This window comes from Hemicordylus capensis, chromosome 1 (assembly GCF_027244095.1).
Source record: "Hemicordylus capensis ecotype Gifberg chromosome 1, rHemCap1.1.pri, whole genome shotgun sequence".
NCBI classification, from domain to species: domain Eukaryota; kingdom Metazoa; phylum Chordata; class Lepidosauria; order Squamata; family Cordylidae; genus Hemicordylus; species Hemicordylus capensis.
In genome coordinates this window covers 71,088,372-71,114,736 of record NC_069657.1, presented here as the reverse complement: position 1 = coordinate 71,114,736, position 26,365 = coordinate 71,088,372, and the positions used below count along the sequence as shown (strand labels likewise).

At 44.2% G+C, this 26,365-nt stretch overlaps 1 protein-coding gene and 1 long non-coding RNA gene across 2 annotated transcripts in view; one reads left to right on the top strand and one right to left on the bottom strand.

Annotated features, from left to right (window-relative positions):
- Positions 1–2,391: 2,391 nt before the first annotated feature.
- On the bottom strand, positions 2,392–26,215 carry DLL4 (delta like canonical Notch ligand 4). Its single transcript, XM_053283543.1, has 11 exons — positions 25,598–26,215; positions 25,186–25,449; positions 24,528–24,585; positions 22,199–22,468; positions 19,198–19,258; positions 18,890–19,020; positions 16,015–16,184; positions 14,452–14,671; positions 13,118–13,811; positions 5,009–5,117; positions 2,392–4,228 (listed from the first exon to the last, which is right to left on the bottom strand). The coding sequence occupies exons 1-11, from the start codon at positions 25,649–25,651 to the stop codon at positions 4,223–4,225; spliced, it is 2,037 nt and encodes a 678-aa protein (XP_053139518.1). The 5' UTR covers positions 25,652–26,215; the 3' UTR covers positions 2,392–4,222.
- LOC128339492 (uncharacterized) overlaps positions 22,384–26,365 on the top strand; it is a 34,758-nt gene continuing 30,776 nt past the window's right edge. The window contains exon 1 of the long non-coding RNA XR_008313054.1: positions 22,384–22,958. This is a non-coding gene — a long non-coding RNA (uncharacterized LOC128339492). The remainder of the gene's footprint in view (positions 22,959–26,365) is intronic.

Genomic DNA, 26,365 nt, shown 5'->3' with positions numbered 1-26,365 from the left:
CATGGGCACAATCGTGCATTTCCTATTTGTACCAGTCATCTGAAGGGGCCTGTACCCAGGTTCACTTCTAAAACGAATGCAAGTATGCTCAGTCACATAAAAACATGTACGAATGTGCAGACACGTGCACACTCATACAGTATAATGTCCAAATAGGGCTTTCATCATACTATGCAGACTTTACTATGCCAACTGTTTTCAGAGGATGTGGTCTAGCTAGAAAGGGATGGCTTAAACAGCCAAATTTGTTTAGGCAGATTAACATTCTCCTGTGAAGCCCCATTTAAGAAAATGGGACTTTGAACTCGTTAAGCAGGTGTCTCTTTTCTAATCTCCTTGTGGAGTTGTGTGTGGTACTGCTAGTGCTATATATGCATACATTCCTTCTAGAGTGAATGTCCGTTTATCTGTTTTGTAGGAGCATGTGTGAATACACAATCACTTATATGTCCACATAATCTTTTCTGTAGGCTCCAATGGATGTAACTCTCGGTTTTGTCCCAAGATGTTCTTTCCAGTTTCATCCTGAGACCCCAAAACCACATTTGGTCTCAGTATAGCTTGTCTTAACGGTGAGAAGTCACTGGCTATTTTCCTGTTTGACTGCTTTTTTGTTTGAAGCAGGACTCGTGTGTGTGTGTGTGTGCGCGCATTTGTGTGTGTATATAATCTGTGCATTCAATTAAGAGAAGCATCTGTTGGGTTTATTTCACATTACCAAAGGAGGACTGCAAATCGGGAGCATCTGCTCAGCTTTTTGTCAATGACTTGTTTTTCATAATTTGCTCTACAGGGTGTGTTAGGGAGAAATTTTTTTTCCTGTGTTCCATCATCATCATCATTATTTGCCTCAGATGGTAGTCAAAGAGAATGATTAGGATTTTCAGTTGATTTTACTAAGGAAAGGGAAAGAAGGAGGGAAGCATACATGCCCAGTTTTAAGAAAGGTTAAAAGATTGCATGATTAAACACATGGGCATGCAAAAGGTCTCTCATTTTGGTTCTGTTTAATGACAGTAGAAATTATGCATGAAATTGATTTGTAATTTCAAATCAATTTGCTTTAGAAGAGATATGCGTTCCAATCTATGTACAACAGTGTATTTAGATACAAGCCGATTTTGTTCCATTGACCTTGGCATAAATCCAAGTATCCCAGGATAATAGGCTGTAGTTCAAGTTGACACTGTTTAGCCTTATTAATCCCCCCTACCCCAAAACAACAACAAAAAGCCACCACACACATACACAACACACCCTGCAAAAAAAGTGGTCAACATGCAGAACAACTAAGCACTTATGGAAGGACATTGCACTAACACAAAACTGTTGTGCTAAGTCTGGAGCTTGTGCTCCAGACTAGTGTTGTGCAACTGCAGCACACCTCATTTATTTTAATGGGGGCATTTGTTCAAGAGAGCTATTGCAATTCTATAAATTCCCATTTTTTTTAGCATAGATAAGCTAATTTCTTCTGCTAGTACAAATTTGCTCACTCCACCTGCAGTTTATTGTTCTGGATGTCAACTAGTAGTATTAATCTTGGCAAACTTGTTTTAAATTAGGGAACCTACAGAGGCTGTTACAAGTCCACATGAACCTGTTCCAAACCTCATGCTGATCACTGATAGTCCAATTGACTAACAGGATCAATATAGGTGGCTCTGAAATGGTTGTGCAGAAGCAGTAATGGTAACACCAAATCCCGTGGTCCTTTACCCTGCCATGATGCTACCATTTTTAGGGAGAGTAGCCATCTGGAAGCACCCTGATGCACGAGACCCAAATGTATTGACTTGATACTGAAAAGAATTCAGTAAGTTATGGTAATTTATACATAGTTTCAAAATGGTAGACCACATTCACATTCTCTTGTAGTGTTTGGTCTTACTGCTTTGGACCCTTATTTGCAAGCTCCTATTAAAATGCAGAGAAATCAGAAGTGAGCAAAGGAACTTTATAAATTCCTTATAAAATGTTAAGCTGAAATGTGAATTTGTAAATCTCCTGGAAGGTAATCTTTTTTCTGAATGAACAACTGATATAAATTCTATTACTGTGTTGCTTTTTCTAGCAAGAACAACTTAAACTGGGCAAGATTGTATTCCTGCTCGAGGAGGTTTGGGTTTTTTTTTTTTAAGAGCTTGGCTCCATTAAATTCTAGGCAAAGACCTATCTATCTATCTATCCATCCAAACGTCTAGATGTAACAACTCAGAAAGAGCACAGAATTCATTTACCAAAAACACTCATATGAACTTTGTACTGTACATGCCCAGAAACAAGTTTTCCATCAACTCTATGGCTGCCAGTGTCTATGTCTATGAGATACCCTGTAAATATTGCAAGATCATGAAACCTAAGTGAAATAAAATGAGAAACCACACTTAGTTTTGTAATAATAGGAAGGTATTTTCATTATCTGAAAAAAAATAAAATTCAAACTTTGTCATCACATAAAAACATTACATGAAAAGTAATAAACATATTTACACTTCTGCTTTTGATTATAAATATACATTATATACAAAATAATGTTACAAAACATAGAAAGTTCAGTGCTTCTGATTTTCTTTTTAAATTATTGAAATTCTAGACTTCAAAATAAACTACAAACAGACACTAGGATAAACCATATTATTGATTTTTGAAGGTCATCTTCAAAATGGACTTGACTAGTCAGAACAGGTCAGTAGTGAACATTCCAAGCAAGATCTTGCTTGTACAATTCAAGGCTGTAGGTGGACTAATCCAACACTAGGATTTACAAGGTCAGGAACATTGCTCTTTCGCCACAGAAAGCACAATCCAAGCTTCCTTGAATGAGAATTTGCTTCCTCTCTCTGCTTCCGCCATATTCGCTTTCCCACAGTACTTGTTTATCACTACAAACATCACAGCACTTCCTATCTGAAATGTCTATTATTATTGCTGTAAATGTATAAGAGTCTGTGTGCACTGTTTTCCAGTTCAGAACTGCTCCTTTGGACTCAAAAGGTTTAAGGTTATCCCTTTCCTTGTAGCAATGTGAAGGAATGAAAAAGCAGGACAAACCAAGAGATTTAATATTTTCCCCACAGTATATCCTGCATGAAGTCTTCTTGGTAGCTGAGTTGCAGTTAGACATTTGGAAAAGGAATTGAACTGTAGATAATGATGGTGGCTCTGCAGCAGGAAACAAATGAGCAGGGCTTATAAACACCTCTCTAACTGTAAAAAAAATAACAGTTCAGATTTTGAGATTATTTGGAACTGAAGTGGTGGCACCAGATTAGGTTATTGAATACAAAATCCCAAATACTCCCTAATGCATATGAAGAAGAAACACTTCTATTCACGATGACTAGTAGTGCAAAGGGCATGAAAACAGCTGATTGATTTTAAACGCACTTGTAAGGCTTCCAGGGATTAAGCTTCCTCCTATCATGAAATAGAGGCAGTATTCTCCGTCTCTTCAGTTTAAGTCCATGGATGTCCCTGTGGTTCAGATATAGGACCAAATCTCAACTTTCTGCTCAGTTCACTAAAGCATCCTCATAGGAGACAACATGCCAATTCAACAACCACCTTCCCTTTATCCCATCTCCCCTCACATGGTCTGGAATACATAAAAAAGGGAACAGGAAATATTGTCAGCCACTCATGGCCAATACTGTTTGGGTACTGCAGGGGTGGGGGAGAAGCAGATATATCTTGATTTGGGCTGTCTAGATTCTCAAACTCTCTTTAGGCACTTTCAAATTCAGAAAAAATGGTGACTCCATTTATTCTGTATCCATTATCTGCATAGCATAATGTTTCTTCATTCATTCTTCTCACATTATTGTTGGTATACATCTGTGATAGTTGAGTGCCTTTTGCACCTAGTGGCATCTCCCAAGACTGAAGTTCTGGAAAGTCACGCAAATGTCCATGAGCAACTGGCAGCAATGTAATTCAAAGGCTAGTAAAAGATGCCATCTCTGTCCCTCCCTTTCTTGTAATCAATTACATTCCTCCTATCAGACTTAAGGGAACAGGGAACAAGAAGGTCTGTTGCATCTTTTAAATTCACAGTCTGTCCAGTTCACCCACTTTCATCCTCTCCTCCTCCTGAGAGCAGCACATTGCATATAATTAAAAAATCCAAGTCCAATCCAATTATGAATTGTAAACAATGTAGTGGGAATGTCCACCTTGTGGCATCTCCGAATCTGAGGTGCAATCAGGGCAGCCTTCATTCTTATACCTGTTTATAAACAAATTGAAAAGAGAATGAGAATCAAGTATCATGCTTAGTCTAGTGTAAATTTCAGTTTAACCCAGCAAATACAGATTAAGTACCTCCAATTCAACACCTAATAAGTCAGTTTTTATGTACACTTGTAGCTGTAGTAGGGTCTCTAGAATGTTCATTTTTCATCTTTCTCTGTGTATCTATTTAAATATATATTATGCAACATTATCTGCCTTTACTGAATTTTTATACATTTGTTTTCTATGCTTTGCATCTCAAATTTCAGGGCTTTGGATCCAAGGTGTTGTTGCATGAGTGGAAGGCACTTCTGCTTGCAGAAAGATGGTGGGCTTTTCATTTTTGCCAATTCCCCTCTCTACTATAGCTCCCTGTACTACATCCTGTGCAATTCTGGAGCGCCTGTCAGTTCTCAAGAATGACCTTTTGAGGAGCACAAGGGGTTGAAGGGACAACCCTATTCCATGACTGTTACAGGTTTGGAAGTTACAATCCAAACCTGTACTTTACTTTGGTCCTTGACCTTTTGAAAGATATACCCAAGATTTATCTCATTAACTCGTCTGTTTTTCTAAGTTTTGTTTATTAGAACGGTCCAAAGCAGCACTAGAAAGAGTTTCATGTTCTACCACTATTTATTTTAATTATATAGCAAAAATGTATGCAAACAAAACTTGGAAGGCTGAAACTGCATTGCTGTCATTTTAGATGAAATGCTACTTTCCTATGTACGAATGACTGCACAACTGGCATCTTTGTAGGCAGTGTACATACCTCTGTGGCTATAACACACTCATTTCGCTCCTCTGCTATCACAAAAACAGACTGGTACATAGAATCCCTTGGAGAGCATATCGCTGATATTCTACATTCTGGCTTCTCACTGCAGGAAAGACATAAATAATATTTTTACAACTTTAATCACAATATATTAGTTTCATGTCTTCTGTTGCGAGAAGAGAGGATATTCTACAAGAACTGTGGTTGAAGTAAAAGCGATCATGGCTGACTATAGACAAAAATACCAGCACAGGTTTCATCATGTTCTACTCTATCATGACCAAGTAATGGAACCTGAGATGTGTGTGTGTGTGGGGGGGGTTGTTATGCAGAGAGAAAGTGGCTTGGTTTCCAATAACTCCCATTAAGTTCTATAGGACAAAGTCAACTGACTGCAATTTGGGATTGCACTTAGATACAACACTGTAGTGGAAGAAAACCATCCACCAGCCTGACACAGGTCACTCACAGGGACTTTATGAGGAAGGTGCAATTTGTAAGCACAGAATGCAGATATTAATTGCACCCCACCAAGTGTCCTTGCCATATAAAAATCCTCACATTTTACACACACACACACACACACACACACACACACACACACACACACTATATGGTAGCCATTCAACTAATTGGCTGACATACAATGCAAGAGTACATCAGAGCAATCCCATTATTTCCAATGGGCTTACTTTTGTGCAACACAGTTGAACAATTTAAGCAACTTGAATGCACACACAACATTATGGAGCTGACATACCCTTGTACAATATGTCAGTCATATTAGTATTAATAATTGTATAGAATTTCTAACATGTAAAGTGTTTCATTTATCTTGTTCATCCTTGCAGCAACTCTGAAAGTTAAGTCACTAATATTTCCATTTCAGAAAGGGAATAAGACAGAGTGAGCTTTTGTCAAGACCACTTATTCCTAATACAAAGTCTTTGCTTCAGGAGATACTTGAATGCAATAGATTTACAAAGCTGATGGCCATTCTTCTGTGAAATATGTGGATTCTTTGTGAAGTAGATATCTCTGTCGGGAACAAACACAGATAACAGCCATTCCTCTGACCATGGCATTGCTTTGATTAAGAGAAATCCATACTTAGTTACAGAACTATGTTATTCCATATCATAACTTAGCTTAGTTATCTGCCAAGTCATAACTTGGTTCTTTAATTGGATGACATGATGAGGAAAATTACTTAAAGTAATTCAATTAAAATTCAAAGGGCAATTACTTAACTTGTCCTTTTAATGCCAATGGGACTATTTTCCTCATCATGCCAGCCATTAGGTATAGTACTAACTTTAGGGCCTATAAAGCATTGGTCTTGAACTGGCGAGTCCTGATTCACAGCTGGCTTGCCAGAGCCATTGCCACAATTTTCTTTTCAAAAGGATTTTAAGAGGACAGAGTGAGCCTGACAAATGGGGCAAAAAATTAAAAATGGGTGCCATGTTGCAGGTTGGAGTTAAAGAACAAGGTTAGCTTCAGAAGGGGGCAAGGGGGGGCAAGCACACTCTCACACATAGTTTGCCCTCCCACCTGCGCCCCTCATTTCTATTTCAGAAATCTAACATGTGGGACACAGCTTGCCCACTTCTACCCTTCTGTGGTCTCCGCCAAAAAAAAGAAATTCTGATGCTGTCACTGTTAAAGATGGGTCCTATATCTGAAAGTATTGAAAGCTATTGATGTAAAAATATTATATGTCAAACTAAACAATGGTCAACCACATTACCTTTTTCTAGTTTACCTGAAACATAAGGGCAGGTTTCTCACCTGTAACTGTAGTTCTTCGAGTGGGTCTTCTGTGCACTCACATATGGGTTTGCGCCTGCACAGAACCACCATTCAGAAACTTCTAGAGCTTTACCATATTGGGGGAAAAAGAGCGGGAAGCCCAGCTCTTCCCATCCGACAGACTACCACACTACCTCAGTCAGAGTGACCGCTGCAGGTAATAAAAACTATACATGCTGCAGCGGGGAGGAAGGACGGGTTGTGTGAATGCACAGAAGACCACTCGAAGTACTACAGTTACAGGTGAGAAACCTGCCCTTCTTCTTCATGGTCTCTGTGCATCACACATGAGATAATAGCAAGCTAAATAAAACTTGGTTGGAGGGTGCAGGTCAGACCCAGGAGACAGACACAAAAAAACTCAGGGGAAAGATTGCAAGAAAAAAACCTTTATTTCTTAATACAAGCAGACTGGAGAACAGAGGCACCAAACAGTGCATGAGACTTGGAATGGACATCCAATGCATAGTGTCGGATGAAGGTGGTCAGACGCAACCTTGTAGCGGCCTTACAAACATCAGCCATAGAAACACCCTTATAAAATGCTACAGAGGTAGCCATTGCTCGTGTGGAGTGTGCCCTAACCAGGGCGGGTAAGGGTTCAGAGGCTATTTGATACACTAAGGAAACAGTATCCTTGACCCATGCAGAAATCCTCTGAGACAAAAGAGGTAAACCCTTGGAGGGATCCGCATATGAGACAAACAATGATTCTGCCCTGCAGAATGATAGAGTTCTGTCTATATAGAAAGCCAGGGCCCTTCTGACATCCAGAGAGTGATACGCACGCTCCTCATTTGTGGCCAGCGCAGGGAAGAAGGTAGGTAAAGAAAACTCCTGCAACAGGTGAAACTCAGAAGCAACTTTAGGCAAAAAGGAAACAACAGGTCGTAACACAACCCTATCGTAATGGAACACCAAATAGGGATAATCAGAGCGTAGTGCTCTCAATTAACTTACTTTTTTCACTGACATAACTGCAGTTAGAAAAACAGTTTTTAAAGATAACAATTTCAGGTCACATGTAGCTAAAGGCTCAAAAGGGAGCCTTCATTAACTGCCTTAAAGCCAGTAATAGGTTCCAAGGAGGTGCACACTTGGGAGTAGGGGGAAACAAATGGAGCATTCCTTTCAAAAATCTTTTAACTAACTTGTGTGAGAACAAGCCAGGTGTAGAATGCCTATCAGCTATGGCTGCCAAATGAACCTTTAATGAAGAATATGACAGCCCACTGTCTTTCAGAAACAGATACTCCAAAATCATTGATAAAGGAACCTCAGTTGCAGAACACTTGTGCACAAATTTCAAGAAGCAAGTCCATTTGGCTGCATAGGATCTTAATGTAGAAAGCTTTCTCGCCACTGTCAAGACAGTTTGCACTTGGTCACTGAACGCAGTTACGGTTGTATCCACCATGCTGTTAGATGTAGTGACTCCACATCTGGGTGGAGATGATGGCCCCCATCCCCTGTCAACAGATATGGCACTGATGGTAGACGCTGGTAACTCCTTTGCGATAGCTGGAGAAGCGTGGCGAACCAGGGTTGCCTGGGCCACCATGGCGCGATCAGGATGCATCTGGCCCCATTCTCGATTATTTTCTAGAGGACCCTTGGTATCAGAGGAAAAGGGGGAAACATATACAGAAGCTGGCTGTCCCAGTGCAGGAGGAATGCAGCCCCTTCTGAGCTCGGGTCCATCCCTGCCCTGCTGCAAAATCTCACACATTGAGTATTCCGGATTGATGCAAATACATCCAGACGCGGAGTTCCCCACTTCCGAAAGATTTTGCATAGTATCTCCCGATCCAGACGCCATTCATGTGAGAGGGATTTCTGGCGGCCCAGTGCATTTGCTAGGGTGTTGACTTTCTCTTGGATATGTACTGCCAATGGCCAAATTTTCCAATCCAGGCACCACAGCCATAGCTGCATTGCGAGATTGAGTAGGGACTGAGAGGCTGCCCCTCCTTGTCTGTTCACATAAGATTGAGCCGTAATGTTGTCCATAAGTAGTAGTACAGGGGATCCCACTATCCAATGTCAAAAGGCCCTGAGGGCCCAGAACATTGCCATGAGCTCCAGATAATTGATATGCTGTTGTTTTGTATTCGACCAATGCCCAGAGACCCTTAGGTCCTTGAAGTGCACTCCCCACCCCATGCTGGAGGCATCTGTGGTGATAGTGAGGGTGGGGGGGGGTGGCCTCCAAAATGGTGTCCCCTGTGATAGGTTGGAGACCCTTGTCCACCAGGAAGCCGCTCTCTGCACTCTGTGTGGAGCTGTCAGCAGTCTCTGCTGGGAGTAAAACTGGGGCTTGAAACTTACCAGGAACCAGGCTTGCAGAATTCGAAGATGAAGGCGAGCCTGAGGAAGCACCGCAGTAGATGATGCCATCAGGCCCAGGAGCTGCTGCACAAACCTTATCCTGTGTGTCCGTGACACGCAGAATGCTTGCGCTGCTTGCAAAATCAAAATGACCCTGTGTCGAGGCAGAGTGGCAGGAGAGGTTCTGAGTCCAAAATAGTGCCTACAAACTCTATGGACTGCTTCGGCGTTAACTTTGACTTTTCCTGATTGACCTGCAAACCCAGTCTCAAAAGCAGACAAAGGGCCAACTCTATATCTCCCACTAGTTGCCTTCTTGTGGGAGCTATGAGAAGCCAGTCATCTATATACGGATAGATTGTCAAATCCCCGCCCGCACCCCCACCAGTTGAAGGTGGGCCACTACCAGTGCCATGCATTTGGTAAATACACACGGGGCAGAGGCCAGACTGAAGGGAAGGAAAGAATACTGGTATGTTTGGGAAACATATAGAACTTTAAATATTTGCGATGGTGAGGCACGATGGAAATATGAAAATAGGCATCCCTTAAATCAATGGAAGTGAACAAAGCACCTGGGAAGAGGAGATGAAAGATCGTAGGGGTGGTCACCATGTGAAACCTTCTGTACGTCACAAAGTAATTTATGCCCATAAGTCAAGGATAGGTCTCAGACCTCCATCCCTCTTGGGGACTGTGAAGTATCAGGAATAGAAGCCCAAAGTGTTGTTGCAGTGAAGCTTTTGAATGGCCTCTTTCTTTAGGAGGGATGCAACCTCCTCCAGCAGGGGACGCGATGGGGGTGTTGTAACAATACCCAAGAACAGGGGAAAGGAGCTGAATTCTATCCTGTACGCGTTCCTCACAGTGGCCAGGACCCAAGAATCTGACGTTACGTCGCACCAGGCTTGGTAGAAGGAAGACAGAGGTAAGCGAGGAGCAGCATCATTGTCGTTTTGAGAAGGATGGCCTCAACTTAAGGGCAGACTGTCTCTTTGAAGCCGTGCCCAAGTTGGGTACTCAGCGCTGCTGGAAGCGGGAAAGGAGCCCCCTGAATAATGTGAGGATTGTTTAGGCTGATAGTAGCGCGGCCAGGGCTTATACCTAGTTGATATTGAGAAAGAGGAGGCCGACTGAGAAAACCCCATTGACTTTGCTGTTATGTGTAGCTTTTGCACCCTCTCAGGCGTGTCATCAGTCTTTGCCCTGAACAGTGCTTCCCCATCAAATGGCAAGTCCTCAATGCGTGTTCTGGCCTCTTTGGACAGAGAAGAAGAACGCAGCCATGCATGCCTCTGCAAGGACACTGCAGACGCCATGGCCTGAGAACCACAATCTGTGCAATGCCTTGAGGAATGCAGCTGCTGCTTTGCTACACTGATGCCCTCGCTTAGAAAACAGAGCACAGCATCCTTCTGGAGTTGTTGAAAAGGTGAAAATTTCTCTAAAAGAAAATGCTAATAACATGCCCAAGATGCTTGGTGATTAGCTGTAGAATATACTCTCTTGCCCAGGAAGTCCATCTTTCTGCCCTCCCTATCCACTGGAGTGGTAAGCAAGCATTGCTTGTTGTGAGATTGGGTTGACTCCACTACCACTGAATTCAGAACCAGGTGCTTTGTCAGGAACTCTGTGTCATTGGGTTTCACCCTGTAAATGTTCTCTAGTTTCTTGGAGGTGGCAGAAATGGAAGCTGGTTTTTCCCAGGACGCTTTGACTACTTGGGCCAGGGTTGGAATCAGTAGCAATGCCACTGGGAGATGAGACTCAGTCTGAATAAGCTGGAAAATGGGATCTTCTAGTTGATCCACATGTTGGTGAACAGCGAGGCCCAACAAAGTGGCCATTCGGACCAATTGTTCCGCGTAATGCTTGGAGTCATCTGGAGGGTCCTCTGCTAGTTCCTGCACACCATCCTCCATCCCTGGAGGTGTAGCAGGTGCCACTTCAGACTCTGACCCTTCAGTGTCCTCTGTGGAATCCCCTGGATTCTCTGGCACAGGGACTTGTGGCAGCTGAGGGACCTGTGGAGGGGGCTGCGGAGCTGGTCGGTTCAGGAGTGGTACAGCAGGTGGCTATGCCGGTCGTTGAAGAATCCCCGGCGCATCGGGCTGATCTGGTCTATGTGGAGACCTGGAGCATGATCTGGGGTGGTCACTGGACACAGAGTTTGATCTGGTCCTGTGGTGGGCATCCTGAGGCTTATAATAAGAGCCAAAATATGGCCCTTCCTTATACCCATAATGTGAGTGAGCACGAAAGGATAGTGGTGTTCAGGTGCACAGTAATCATAGAATGGCAGGTAACTCCTCCTTGGAAATTGATAATGCTGAAAAGGACCCTCATAGTACACATCTAGATCATCGCCTCCCTGAGACGAATCCTCATCCAAGGATAGCCTGTAAGTGTGTACCCCAGGTGAGTAGTGACACCTCTTAGATGAGTAAGACCTGTCCCGAGAGTGGCTCCTGCATCTCTTACATCTAGACCTCCTAGATGAAATACTTGGGCTTCTGCTTCTTGAAGCCCTAGAGCTAGGCATCATTGGGGCTCATCGGGTCATTTCTGGAGGCTTGTGACTCAGGATTAGAGTCAAGGTCATTAGCGTCCACAGGTAGATGCAGAATTGAAGCAGGCACAGCTGAGGGATTTAGGTGCTTGGTTTTCTTTTCCCTTTTCCTCTGCGTCTGCTCTGCAGGTGGGGCAGAGAGCAATAGCCTTTTAGTCTTCTTTTTCGGTAACAGAGGTGTAATCTCCGAGCTCTGTCCTGTGGGCAAGGGAGCAGTAGTCCATTTCACTCCCTTCAGTGTCTTGCCTGTTGGTATGGAGATAATCCCCGCCCAGTTCTTGGGTCTCATGATACTTTTCTTAGCATGAGAGGAAGTTGGCAACAAAGACTCTCCACTCAGCAGCAGACTGGTGGTGGTGGGAGGAAGAACAGCCGGGACTGCAGCCTTCGCGAGGGGTAGGAGAGGCAGGGGGAATAATGGGTGCTTCGGGAGCCACCTGCATGAGGCAGGCACTAGAGTATCTGATGCTCGGGCCACAGAGGAGCTAGTAGAAAGCACCCTTTCCCACAAGTATGCCTGAAGGCGGGCAGCCCGATTACAATGGGCTTGTTTCTTGAAGCCTTGGCAAATCACACACAAATCCATGTGATGTGCCTCCCCCAAACACACCAGGCACAAGGAATGTCTTTTGGAGGAGGGAAGCCTTGCTGAGCACTGTGAGCACTTTTAAAAAGAGACCTTTGTGGCCATGGGAGGGAGAACTAAAGGGAGGTAACCCAATAAAAATCAAAACGCAAAATGTACAGGAGGAAATATAAGGAAAAGGATAGGAAGAAACAAAGAAATAAACGGATAGGGGAACAAGTCCTAATAATCAACAAATAGTTCACAAAACAGCAGCAAAGCTGGAGAAGATAGCCAGAGGTGTAGCTACTGTGGCGGTCGACGAAAGACTGAGGGAGTGCGGTAGTCTGACGGATAGTGGGAGCTGGGCTACCCGCTCTTTCTTCCTAATATGGTAAAACTCTAGAAGTTTCCGAATGGTGGTTCTGCACAGGCGCAAACCCATGTGTGATGCACAGAGACCATGAAGAAGAACAATTATTGCTTTCTGTCTAAAACAAACAATTTTGCTTGCTTTCTTATTGGAAAGAAAGCTCAGAAGCAGTTACTTTTTATCATTCTAATTAGGAGAATAAAACACTTCCATAACTTGACTGGCTGCCAATTATCCTCTATTAGTCATGAGAGAAGTGTATTAATAAGAATAGTAAAAATGTCAGAAACTTTCCATCCATTGGTCATACCACATTGTTCCTATGAAGAATCAAACACGTTTCTAATTTGCTCAAAATTTTTGCAGTCATACATAGTCATACACCTTGTTCACCTGTTGCAATTTTACAAGTAAAGCTTCTTAAGGAACTGGAAGTAAGTGGACGTGAGTTCATACCTGTGTAACCAGAAAGGCGATTTCTCTCCTATACACTTTTCACTTTTATGGTATTTATCTTCCTGAGCATCTCTACTTGTCAGCTCCTTCATCAGGTTGTAATCCAATGTATGGTTCTTAGGTTTGTAGTTGGATTTTTCAAGCACACAGTCTACTTCAAGGTCTTTGTTTTTGTTGGTGTTTTTAAGCTGAGAAGCAGGGATAAGATTTTCCTTCTGGAAGTCAGACAGGTTGTTCATTGTTTCTGAATTCTGCTCTGGGTGCCTCTGCATCTGCCGGACAAGTAGAGCTACCATGCAGCACACTATGAGAAGAGCTACTAGCCCAACTCCCATGGAGATGGCCAGCCATGGAAATGGTTTAATATACACTGGAAATTCACAATGGCTGCCCATAAAGCCAGGAGGACAGTGGCAGGCAAAACTGGTAGTGTAATGCCCAACGTAGCAGGTTCCCCCATTTTGGCATGGCCCAGAGGCACAACCATCTCTAGTTCTATCATCACAGTTTCTGCCAGTGTAGCCTGGCAAGCAAGTACATGTGTAATCATGTGTAGCAACAAGATCATGACAAGAGCCTCTATTGGAACATGGATTACTGGAACACTTGCTGATGTTTATCTCACATTTCTGACCGGAGAACCCAGGACGGCAGCGACACACAGGCCACAGGCCCAAAACAAAGCATTGCCCACCTGTGGAGAAAAACACAATGAAAAAGTCCAATCAGCAATGTCTTTTTTTTTTTGCAGTTATTTAGTGCCCACTGTGTGGCGTTAGGTGCTGTGTCAAACACAATAGGGACACAGGTTGACATATCCTGACTAACCAAGTACATGCATAAAGAGGGACTGCGGGGACACGGCCAGACCCAGCACATGACTCCCCCAGTTCCTCTATGTGTGTGCTGCTGTGCAAGCAGGTGAAACATCCCAATTCTGCCCGTGCTTCAAAAGTACTCTAGAAGAGTGATTCTTGGCAATGTGTTTCCTCATTTCTAGAGCACTTCTGGAGTTTGGGCAGAGTGGGGATGTTTTGCCAGTTTGCACAAGTGTGCACATAAAGGGCCTGAGGGAGTTGCACACAGGCAAGGTTATTTTAATTTGAAAAACCACTGAAGGTAAAAGACTAAGTAGCCTCTCCCAACCCATCCATCCTACCTCTACCCTGTCCAGGATGATCTGGTTGGTTTTTTTAAAAAAGGGGGGTTAAAATGAGGAATGTGTAATTTGAGCCTCAGAAGATGCACAGAAGATCAGTGGAGGAACCCAGCAATCAGATTAAAGTTGCTGCATTATCTTCAAAATGTGAAATCTTTCTGGTTAAATGACTTACCATTAGCACAGGGATTGTTGGTACACCTGTCTTCTTTTTTTTCACAGTTAGATCCTGTAAAGCCCATAGGACAAAGGCAACTGTAGCTGCCTTCTTTTTCATTTTCGAGGCATCTGCCACCATTAAAACATAGGGTGTCAGCACAAGTCAAGACACTGTGCTCACAGTTAACACCATCATATCCTGGGGCACATGTGCATTTGTAATCTTTGCCTAAATCCTGTGGAAGAAAACAAAAGCATGTCAGACATTTCAAACTCAAACTCTATAAAACTGCAGTTGTATTCAGGCAGCAAATTTGTCACAAATTTGTGCTGGATCCTGCAACTTCAAAAATATTTTATTTATTTATTTACTGTTAAATTTATATATCGCCTTTCATTAAGGCAGTATAGATGTAAGTTTTGGGCGGTATAAAAACATGTTAAATAAATAAATAAAATAAAACAATCTCAAGGCGGTTTACAGCAAAATTAAAAAACAAGATTGTAAAAAAGACAGTTAAAATATTAAGCTAAAAATACAAAACAAATCTGATTAAAAATTTAAAACAAAAGCATAAAAGCAATACAGAGTACAAAGAGCAGCAGCAGAGAGAGAGTTGGCCAGGTAAAACAGTTGCACTGAGGATGACTTGGGATGGAAGCAGGCTCCCGTTGCATTCACCAGAGCACACAATCACTTGTTGCCTGTTTAGCTTGCCTTTATTACCATTTCTGTTAAGAGCACATTTCATTATTTATTTATTTGATTAATGCTACTAATTACACAGTGAAACCCTCTTCTCTAAATATAATATAGTACTAGTATACCAATATATGCTAGAAGGTTTTGTAGATGTATAAAGTAAACACATACCATAAGATTCAGCCAGAATACTCAGAGACCGAGTTTATGCTGGCAGTGTACTTCTGATCTGTTACTGGAAAGAGTGCTGAAAGTGTCCCTATACTAAGCTCAGGGGCATAGCAAGGTTGGAGTTGGCCCTGAGACAAAAAGTGAAGATGGGCCCTTACCCCCACTTCTTCAGAGAAGAACAAGCTGTTGCCTAGCCATAGCCTCCCCACTTCCTCAGGGCCCAGGGACATTTGTCCCCCCTTGTTACACCCCTGACTGAGCTTATGCTTGACCAGCTGTAGCTGAATGTAAAATCATATTTAATTACCACTGGATATCCCAGGGATCCATCACTAAAGGGAAAGTACACATTATTTGGATACTCAGAATAATTACAACTGCACTCTCAGACAAACTGTTGGATGTTATGTCCTCTCCAAATGCAGGAACTTCCAGATTCCTTCAGTGATTACAAAAGAGAGCCATTATAGTCTCTTCAGTCCAAGTGTTGCTGGAGATTAAACAGGAACTGTGTATGTGCATACTACCAAAGTGTAGGTAAGGCTGAAAGCATTGTTGTGTGTATAAAGTAGAATGACTTTATGCATGCTGTTTTCAGCTCCTTTGAGAAGGGCAGGATCTAGACATGAAAAATACAGGATTTTGGAAAGCTACATTGTTTTTCTTTTCACAATTAATTTCCAATATAAAAAAAAGATTCCTTACTGTGCAACTGCCTCCATTCTTGCAGGGATTACTGTCACATTCACTAATATTCCGCTCACAGTTAGTGCCAGTGAAACCCTCTTTGCAGCTGCAAGTGTAACTTCCCTGGCCAGTGTTCATGCAGGTGGCTCCATTTTTGCAGGGTCTGTGATGGGTGCAATAGTTTAGATCTGCAAGGACATACAAGTATAGGAGAAGAGAGAACCTTCCTGTTAATGAGGTATTTATGTGTTAAGAAATAACAGCACAAAAGAAGAGACACTACAAGCGGCAAAACATATACTGACTTTGACCAAAACACCTTTAATTTATTGTCAATTAAAGCAATGAAAATTTCTCAGCTGTGAGGATCTTTGATATGCTGAGTGGCCTCTCTGATCAGAGGACTTTCAGCATGCTTAAAGTAAACATACTTGTCTAAGGGTGTGTAAGGTTACTTCTTTAGTTATTTCTCCACAACTTAGTTCTCAGACTTTGGCAGTATGAGCAGCATGCGATTGAGACAAGGCACACAGACAGATTCAACTGGTGGTTCTAATTTCTGTTCTAGGTTCAGAGCCTTTCATATCAAAATGGCATAGTCATATGGGTATACTAAAAGGACCTCAGATGAGCAAAAAGACAACTAAAATAAAATAAAAGCAATTTGCTTTTAGTGCCATCACCATGACCAAGACATTCAGCGAAAAACTACAATGCACTGGTGGCAGAGAATTAATAAGCATCTCACCTGCTAGTACAATTAAAAAACCCACAAACATTGAGAAGGGTCAGTAGAAACTTGCATATCTCATAACTGTCCATGCATCCCTGGGGAGGCTTATAACTCGAGAGCCCATCATAAGAATGACTAAGCTCTGATTTTATGTGTCTAAACCTATTAGTAATAATAGGATTTAAATGTGCATTTACCATGCTGAAAAGCTACTGAATTTCTACAGCATATATCCCATGTCAATGAACACAGGCTTGCACATGTCTCAATAAAACTGGCTTTGTTTGGGGAAGGGTTCTTCCAGGTTTACTCTAGTAGCTCAAGAAGGGTCAAACAATATGTGATACCCATTAACAGGAGGCTGGTTCGGATTAGACTTTGCTCGACTGGCCTGCCCCACATGATGAAGTGAGCATGCCATGAATACGTACGTTGTGCACCCCGCCAGCATCACATTCTTTAATTGTGAGGAAGGTGTCTGAATCACCCCTTTATATGCACTTTAAATACTACTTTAAAGTAATATTTGGAGCATAGAGGAATGGTTCAGATTAACTGCACCCTTACACAATTAAGGAACAGTGCTCTGGGGGTGGGGGAGGGAAGAGATGCCTGTTCATGGTGCACTCATTTCTTAATCACATGGGGTGGGCTGGTCTGTCAAAGTATCATCCTGTTTGTTCCTGACTTTCTTTGTTTTGGTTTTACACAGTGCAGCTGCAGAGGCTGCACACTGAAACAGAAGACTGGTACAGAGGTGAGGTCTTAACCATTTCTTGTCATACTATTTTTCTGAAAGAGTTGCCTCCCCAGCTGCTGTTTGCACCAAAAAACGGCGGGTGGCGAGGGATACAATTAGCTCCAGAGTGTAAAGCAACTCCTTACAGTGCCTGACACTTTATTTATCAAATCTATATTCTTATATCACTAATATAAAGTGACTAAACTATGTGATTATTTTTCTTTGAAAGGCATGGCTGGCCCTAGCATGAAGCAGGGTAAAACAGGCTGCTTCAGCTGGCAGATTGTGGCGCCAGCATCCCCCTCCCCTAGTGCATAGCCTGCAGAGGAAGGAAGCTGAAATCGTACCATGGTGCTTTTCTTCTTAACAGAAAAAATAAGGAATGAATTGTGGGTATTAGTTTAATATTAAAAAAAGAGAAAAGGGGAAGGAAGGGGGCCCATTTGGTACTATGTTTCAAGCAACAAACTCTTAAGGACAGGCACTCAGGGCCAGCTCTAGGCTAACTGGCACCCAGTGCAAAACCAAACATTAGCACCCTCACATGAAAAAATTAGTGGGTTTTTTTTAAAGAAAGAGGACACTTTCTTTAGTCCTTTGAATGCACCTTATTGCATGAAATAATGAACACGTACATTATTACACAGATAATACATTAGATTATAGGCACCATGTGCTCAGAAGAAAGCTGTACATGCTTTGACCCATGCAAACTCAGCAATAGTATTGTTTAAAACTTAAGTGCATCAATAGGACCCAAACTTAGCAGTAGTGGTATTTAGGACCTGATTTGGAAGTTCCAAATCACAGCTGACAGACACCAACTTGAGACATGGGTGAAGCAGGGCAGGGAAGGAGGAGAGCTTCTGATTTGTTTCCAAATGAATGAAAGCCTTGGCAAGAATATGTGGAGCTATTTGGTGCTCTTCTTGACTCTCCTCCATGAAGCTTGTGGGTTACATGACCTGTTTCACTCAATAATTTATAAAGGGGGAAAACACACATGAAAGCTCTACACATGATCTGTGTGTAGAGCCAGAAGAGGGTTTGCAAGGAGAGTGGGTCTGACCCGCTCTCCCCGCAGACAATCATGGAGCCCTCCCTGGGCAGCCAGATCAGCCACCTAGACGATTACTGGCTCTGTCATGAAGCCGGTTGGGGCAGCGGGGTTCTGGGGCCTCCTAGCTCCCAGGAGTTCCATAAGGCACGGTGCCTTTTGGGTAGCCTCCCAATGCTGGCAAGCTTGTTGTAGCTTCCTGGTTAGGAGGCTACTCACGAGTTGATGTGGCATGGTGCAGCGGTGACACATGATCCAGAAACCCGCTTTTGCGGCGAGCTACCCAAGAGGTGGTAAACTGCATGTGAGAACAGCCTCCTTAAAATCAACATACTACTGTTATATAACCATGTCAACCAACCTTGATCACAGAAGAGGCCTCCCCAGCCTTCATCACATATGCACTCTCCTGGTTTCTTACAGGTGCCATGGCGGCAACCTGTATGAGGAACGCACTCATCACAATAACGGCCTCGCCAACCACTACGACAGCTGAAAAGAAATTATCTGAAATGTTAAGCTGCTATTACAAGACTTTGAGCCTACTAAAGTCAAAGTGAATTTTACCAATCATGACAGTGGAAGTAGGAAAGTGAAAGGGGAATGGATTTACATATATTCTAAGAGGTGGGATTATTCATATTGAGATGTAATTTAGTGATTACTCACATGCACTCTCCTGGTATTTTGCAAAATCCACTTTTCTCTGAACAACCAAGTTGACAGATAGCTGTAAAAAAACCCCCAAAAACCCCACAACAAAACAGTTAAGGTTTAATTCTTTGAATTTTCAAAATGACTTGAACACATTTCAAAACACTAATCAAATTTATATCTTGCCCTTTCCCAACAAAGTTAAACAAAACAGAACACTATTATCCTTATATAATCTTCAGAACAACCATATGAGGTAGATTTGGATAAGACGCAGGGTTAGGTTTAGGCAAAGAGCTGACTGGTCCAGAGTTACTGATAGCAGGACAGTTTGTTTTGCACTCCTCCTCCCAAATCCAAATCCCATCACAAAAATACATATATTCCATACACAGGATTATGAACATCTTTCTAAGGTATGCAAATACATTTGTTTTATATAAAGTCACACACTTTACATGCACAGTTGTGACTCCAATATGGCTAGAAGGATGAAGACTATAACATCAGCACTGTATGTAAATACAGATTTCCTTTAGGCCAGATTTGGCTTTGTTTTCACAACAAATATAGGTTTGGTTTCCTAAGATGAAGAAAACAAGAATGTGCTTGTACTGTAGTTTTTAAAACTCGTACAACTGCTCTACCACCAGTTTTATCGAGACTGGTAGTAACAGCTCTGTATACATACAACTTTCAGCAATGATGCAACTCAAGTTTCTCCTTAACAAATGTATTCCACTTCATAGTTAAAATGCCAATGTAATACAATACAGTAGTTACATAGGAAGCTGCCATATACCGAGTCAGACCATTGGTCCATTTAGCTCTGTATTGTCTACACAGACTGGCAGTGGCTTCTCCAAGGTTGCAGGCAGGAATCTCTCTCAACCCTATCTTGGAGATGCCAGGGAGGGAACTTGGAACCTTCTGCTCTTCCATCCCTTAAGGGGAATATCGTACAGTGCTCAAACATCAAGTCTCCCATTCATATGCAACCAGGGTGGACCCTACTTAGCTAAGGGGTCAAATCATGCTTGCTGTCCTCTCATAGTTCTTCCTCGGATACTTAAAAAACTGACTTAATGGTTGAACTTATTTAAAAATGTAATGGAAGGTTCTTAATAGGTCTTATTAGACTTCAAAATACCTTCAGAGTTATGAATCTATTTTATTCAGCTGTTATTATCTACAACATGGTTTTGCAAATTAATATACCAGGGACTTTTGGTGCAGTCACCATCTGCAGCAGGGTAATCATGGGTGCAAAGCGGGGGTGGGGGGTGGAAATATACAGAGCTCAGATGCAGGAAGTTCTGAGGCGCTAAGAAGAAGAAAGTTGATTAAGGAGCAGATGTGAGCAGTAGTAGTAGTAAAAGAATTAGTGATGAAAGGGCTGCATTTGCACCCCCTCCCAAATCTGTGGGTATGCAAGGAATGTGGTGAGGGAAAGTGTGGCTCCTATCCATTGGTTTCCATGGTTGTAGGCCACTGGGTTGTTTGTACATGGAAGTAAATGGACTGGCATTTAATGTCTTGCTTGGAGACACGGAAGAGTCTGCAGTCAGTCAAGAGAACTATTGTGGGGAGCACACCACAGCCGCTTCTGTGAAAGATCTGTGGCCATCACTAAAGACCATTTTCAGAACCACTGATCTAGACCCAAGGGAACTGCAAGAGGTCACGTGACTGCAGGAAGTGGTCTCGAATAAGAGGTACAAGGGGTTAAGGTATCTTGGTCTGACATCTGGTGCCAAATTATGAAGACTTCCAAATGACATTCTGAGGATGAACTATGAGTTACTTTAGGTATTACTCTTTATGGTTTGAGCACCAACACTTCTGTCCAAACACAAATAGGGCCAGATCCAGACTTAGCAAGGAGTTAAGAACCATTGAAACAAAGGAGATTAGTTATAACTAACATAAGACCCATTAAATGTAACAAGACTTAGTCTAGATCCTGCCAGTTCAAAATACCAACAATTACTTTGTGACACACAATGTATGTGATTTTCTCACCATGAATAAAGTACTCAGGGGCACTTTGCACCATGAATTCTAACGGGTATGTGCAAAACGTATGAAATATAAAACTGCATCATGTGTATGTACCAAACATGTTTCTGGCTGCATACATATTTAGAGATGCATGTGCTAAACAGCTAGAACTAACTACAGCTCCCTGATTCTGTATATGTACATGAGACAGCAAACACTGATTGCTGCTGCTTTATGTTGCACTGCAGGTAAAGGTAAAGTGTGCCGTCAGGTCGGCGTCGACTCCTGAAGACCACAGAGCCCTGAAAGGGGTAAAGGAACTGATTGGAAATTGAGGGGAATTTCCCCCCAGAACTACAAAATACCAGCTCCTTTCCGGTTTTTTAAGGTTTTGAGAAGGACCCTCTTTGCGCCGCTTCCGAGAGGCGTTTTAGCGAAGGGCTTCCTCATAATCATAACCGCCACTGAGGCACACCAAAAGGGCTACACACAGACTCAAGAACGCGATAGTATCACTTCCGGTTCTCAGTTGAACGCGCGGGGCAACCAATGCATCAGAGGCATGACGCTCCTGTCCCTCATACGGCGGTTTTCAAGTTCAAATGAATCCCGAATGTGAGGGTTGTTGTAACAGTCTTGAGTTCCTGTCTCTGCATCATCCCTTCGCTGACCACCACCCACCTCTTTTTCTTGCGCTTTAACTCCCGCCGACGCAAAGATCACGCATGCGCAATCGATCTCGCGCCGCGTTCTCCTCCCGATAAACGCCCGTGGCTTTAATCGACGCGTGCCCCTAGAGATTCCACGCGCCGGTGCCGACGTTATGAACGGCCGCGAGCAGCAGGGGGCGCTGTCTCCTCTCCCCAGAGTGTGTGTGTTTCCCCCTCAAGAGGCGTTTCCCGCCTTCTGCTCCCTGGCTTGGCCTGTCTTGTTAGCGCCGTCGACACGCAGCTGCCCTAAAGCGGCCCGAGGCAGTGACCCGGGAGGGGCGGCGGTCATTCACTCACTCACCCACCTTCGGTACAGTAGTTCCCAGTCCAGCCGGTCATGCAAGCGACGCTGCCGTCAGAGTCACAGATGTAGTGACCGAAGTGGTCGTCGCGGCCCCGGCAGAGGCGGGAGCAGTTGTCCCCGTAGTAGTGCTCGTTGCACACGACTCGATAGGAGTAGCTCAGCTTGGCCCGTTTGTCCGTCTGCTCGTCCTGGAACCAGTCCTCGCCCACCGCCAGCGACCGCCGGATCGCCATCTGACTGATGAGCCACTTCCGAGCGGGGAGTTCGGCACCTGGGACAGAAGGGAACGCCCAGGCAGGCCTCTGGGTTAGAGCAGAAAGGAGGCCGAGGGAGCCGCCTGCCTGCCTGCCTGCCTCCCCGCGTCGCGTACACCAGGCCCCCAGACCTCAGACTTGGGTCTCCGGATGATGTTGTTGGACTACAACTCCCATCGTCCCCAGCCACACTGGCCCTGTCTGAGAACCCCTGGGGTACACCATTAGCGGTGGCCATCCATCTCCCAGAGGAGGACCCCAAAGAGAGTGTCCTCCAGCCCCATACAAAGCCCTGGACATCATGCCGTGGAGGAAGGACTTGATTTGTGTCAGACTCAACCACTTCGTTTTCACGGTGGGTCCTGGGATGTGTAAAATTATAAAGGAAAGGGATTCTGAGCCAGCGTGGAGTGCCATTCGGTCACCACTGAGTAACCACGGTCTGTCCCCGGCAACACTTCAGAAAAAGAGCAGGGCTGCAAGAGGCAGATGATGATTCCCAGGCAGGTAAGGTTAGAGTCACTTTGCTCCCAGCACCTCTTTTCTTGATAAGAGATTCAGCCTTTGTGACCTCCACCATACCCTTTGTACACTGCAGCCATGCAAAACCCAGGAACTGCCACTGTCTCATACAGTTGTCTATTCTAGTGGCACACCAGTTCATGTCACCAGAATTGTTTCCACACTGCCACTGCACTCCTGTCACCAAAGCAACTTTATGCCTTCTACACATGCCAGTTTGGCTATTAGTTTGGCCATTTTCCACAGTGGCCTCTGCATCTTCAGAGGCTGCTTGTCACTTTTGGCTGGCACTACTGTATATTTTACCAGCTGCATAACAGGCAGAAATTCAACAGGTGATACATTCTACATTCCTGCATCCTTCATGCTGGGATGCAATTCACTTGCTGAATTTCTGCCTGTTCCAAGTTCTAGAAAGAATAGGGGTCCTGCCAGGAACAGGTGACAACTCTCCTCACAGGTAACTTTTTGCTGTTTCACACTCACCACTGTACTTAACATCATGCCGTGGAGGAAGGACTCTACCAACCCACCTTTGCATCATGTCACCATACCTAGTGCTATCACATCCTATGCCCTTATTAAAACCATTCTCACATGTCCAAAGTGTCAACCTTAAGAAAAATGTCATCTAGCATCAGTCCCTCAGCTCCCAACATGCAAGGCTATTAGTCAGTGCCTTCATAAAAAATGGGAAAAGAGCCATTTCATCCTGAACTGGTTTCATGCAAATTGTAATTAAGATTGGTAAAGCATTTGGAAAACTCAGATGGTAACTAATTTGCAAAGGGACTAAATGCGACCAGTGGCAATTTGTGACAATACTTTGCCAGTCTAATTGAATTGTAGAAGACTACAATTATTCAATCAAAGTAGTGTACCATATAATGTGGATTAAAACATTAGCTAGCCAGATGTATATGGAGACCTTTGCTGTATTTGTCAGCTTGCAGATACTGTAATTAGGAGGAAAACCACACATTATTACAGTACTGTAAAAGTGTTATTGTCTGTTGCCTTCTGTATGAATTATAGTTAACCATGGACCTGGGAAACTTTGCAGAAAGCCTTTCAAAGTAAAGGCTGTTGTGCTATTGAAATATCCTTTTCCTCTATGTCAGAAAAACATCCCAAAGCCATTATTCCTTTTCCAAAGGGCGGAATTTGAAAAAGGTGTAAAATACAGGAAAAGGCAGTCAGGACTTTTTGGCAGCCTTGTAGTTTTCTCACCAAAGAGCTCCTTTCTTTCCCACGCCAAAAATAAACGGGAGGAAACGCAATTGTGTGGAGATTAAGTAAGGGACAAAATCAAAGCAAAACGTATCGAGATGTAGGGAACAGCTCTGGATTGCAAACTAAAGCAAACACCGAAAAGATATTCTTAACAGCTACGTGCAGTAAAATTTATTTCTTTTAGGTGAAATGTTAGGTGAAAAATTTATAAGGATACCGACCGACTTAACTGTTTTGTCTTATTTTAAACATAAAGCAGTACAGTTAAGTTTTGAAAAGCTCTCGCCCTCTAGTGACCACCGAGTGAAATGCCATATTCACCTGCTGGGCTGTAGCCTTCGGGAGCGTGCCAGGCTTCAATGATCAACGAGAAAGTTCCCTGTGGATTAAAAGAAGGAGTGAGAGCAGGAAGGTACAGAATTTAAGGCAAGGAGAGAACTCTGTGAAAAGTGATCGGAAAGGGGTTGCTCGGCCGTAGAGTTTGAAACAATCAGGTGAAACCAGAAAACCTCGCGCTGGTAGTGTCCCGGGTCGTAGATATACATTTCAATTAATCTAATTGCAGATAGCATTACTTTGAGTCAATGAAATGGAGCTTCCTCAGGACGGCTTTCGTCTCCTGGGAAAACGTTTCTTTTGTCGGAGGGAATTTTCTCTCTCTCTCTGATGATTAGAAGCCTTTCTGCTTCACCCCCGGACGAGTTTTGCGGAATGCAGATCTCGCGGTTGAAAGACCGGGCTACTTCTCTTGCAGCCCTTGCTTTTTCTAAATGCGTCTGCAAAGGCCACCTTCGACTGTACAGCTTTGTAAAGGAGATGCACTTATGGGGGGGGGATGCTTAATAGAACCCCCACCCACCCACCCACCCCGCGCGCGCACGCGCGCACACACACACGGCTGCTTTCTAGCGTCGCGCTGCTGCCCCTCACCTCCCCGGTCCCTCCGCATACAAGTCTGCTGCTGAAGGCGAGAGCTCACCGGCCATGTGAAGTTAAAGGGCAACTTGATGGGGCTGCCCAGTCCCTCCGTTTCTCGGATGGTGAAGTTGTTGGTGCCCAGGACTGGGGTGGTGATGCTCCCGAAGGTGCAGGCGCCCGGGGAGATGACCGTCTGAAAGTGCTTCAAGCACACGCGGAAGAAGGTCTTGCAGCCCGCCGCGCAGAGCTCGCCGCTCGCCAGGGAGCCCTGGCCATTGACAAACTCGCGCAGCTCCAGCTGGAAGACGCCCGAGCCGGAGACCCTCTGCACAAAGAGGAGACACACACAAAAGAGCCACATCAGAGCTTACCCAGCCACGCGTGGTGGCCCTGCGGCGGCTCGCTCCCTGCCGAGAGCCCCCTCTGCTGCAGGGGGAGGGCGGCGGCGGCGGCTGCTGCTGCGGGGCCATTACCTGTAGCATGAGCGTGAAGGCAAAGGTCCAGCCCCAGTGGCGCAAGGCTGCCATCCTCGCCTTCGCTTGCTGGGCTCGGGGTGGACTTGAGCGGTGGCGGCGGCGCTCCCTTGTATTCCTCAGGTGGCCCAAGGGGGTGCTGCTGCTGCTGCTGCTGCTGCGGGCTGGAGCTCCCCAGACGTCGCTTGCAGGCACCTCGAGCGCCGGCTCTTCCTCCCAAATATTCCCCAGTCCGAATGGGAAGGTATAATCCAGGTGGCTGAAACCATCCACGTGGGCGGGGCAAGGGATTAATCCTGTGGGCGAGGGCTCGGGCAACTTCGGGCTCCCTCAACTCCTCCAAAGCCCAGCAGAGAGGCGCGCCAGGGGGTGGGTGGGTGTCGCACGGAACGGCCGCCTCCTCCTCCTCCTCTGCCGGGGCTCGCAGCGCTCGCTCAGTAAATGGAAAGCTTCCCTTCGAGCTGTTTATATAGTGGACGCCCTCATGTCCTCGCAAGCTCATTATGTAAACTGTCAGTCAGGCTCAGGCGATCCCTCCCCTTTTTCATCGTTCTGGAACCAAATGTTGCAGAGACCTCAGATCCAGAATTAATACCCTGCGCTGCCGCCGCCACCGCTTCTGCTGCTTCTGCACTGACCACCAAGGAGGAGCCGAGCTGATTATTAACAAGACAAGCATCTGTTGAGATATTTCCAGCGCCGGCAACTTAGGCTCCCTTGAAAATCAGGCGCTTTTGCGAAGACTGAAGGAAGATTTCTCAGCTGGCC

Bases quoted from the DNA above. Each gene is read 5' to 3' on its own strand.
- DLL4 (XM_053283543.1), bottom strand. From the start codon at position 25,651: ATGGCAGCCTTGCGCCACTGGGGCTGGACCTTTGCCTTCACGCTCATG. The intron at 19,259-22,198 runs GTGGGTGAGTGA...GTTTTTTTACAG, and splicing joins TGGGAACTACTGTACCGAAG to CTATCTGTCAACTTGGTTGT. The intron at 19,021-19,197 runs GTGAGTAATCAC...ATTTCTTTTCAG, and splicing joins AAAATACCAGGAGAGTGCAT to CTGTCGTAGTGGTTGGCGAG.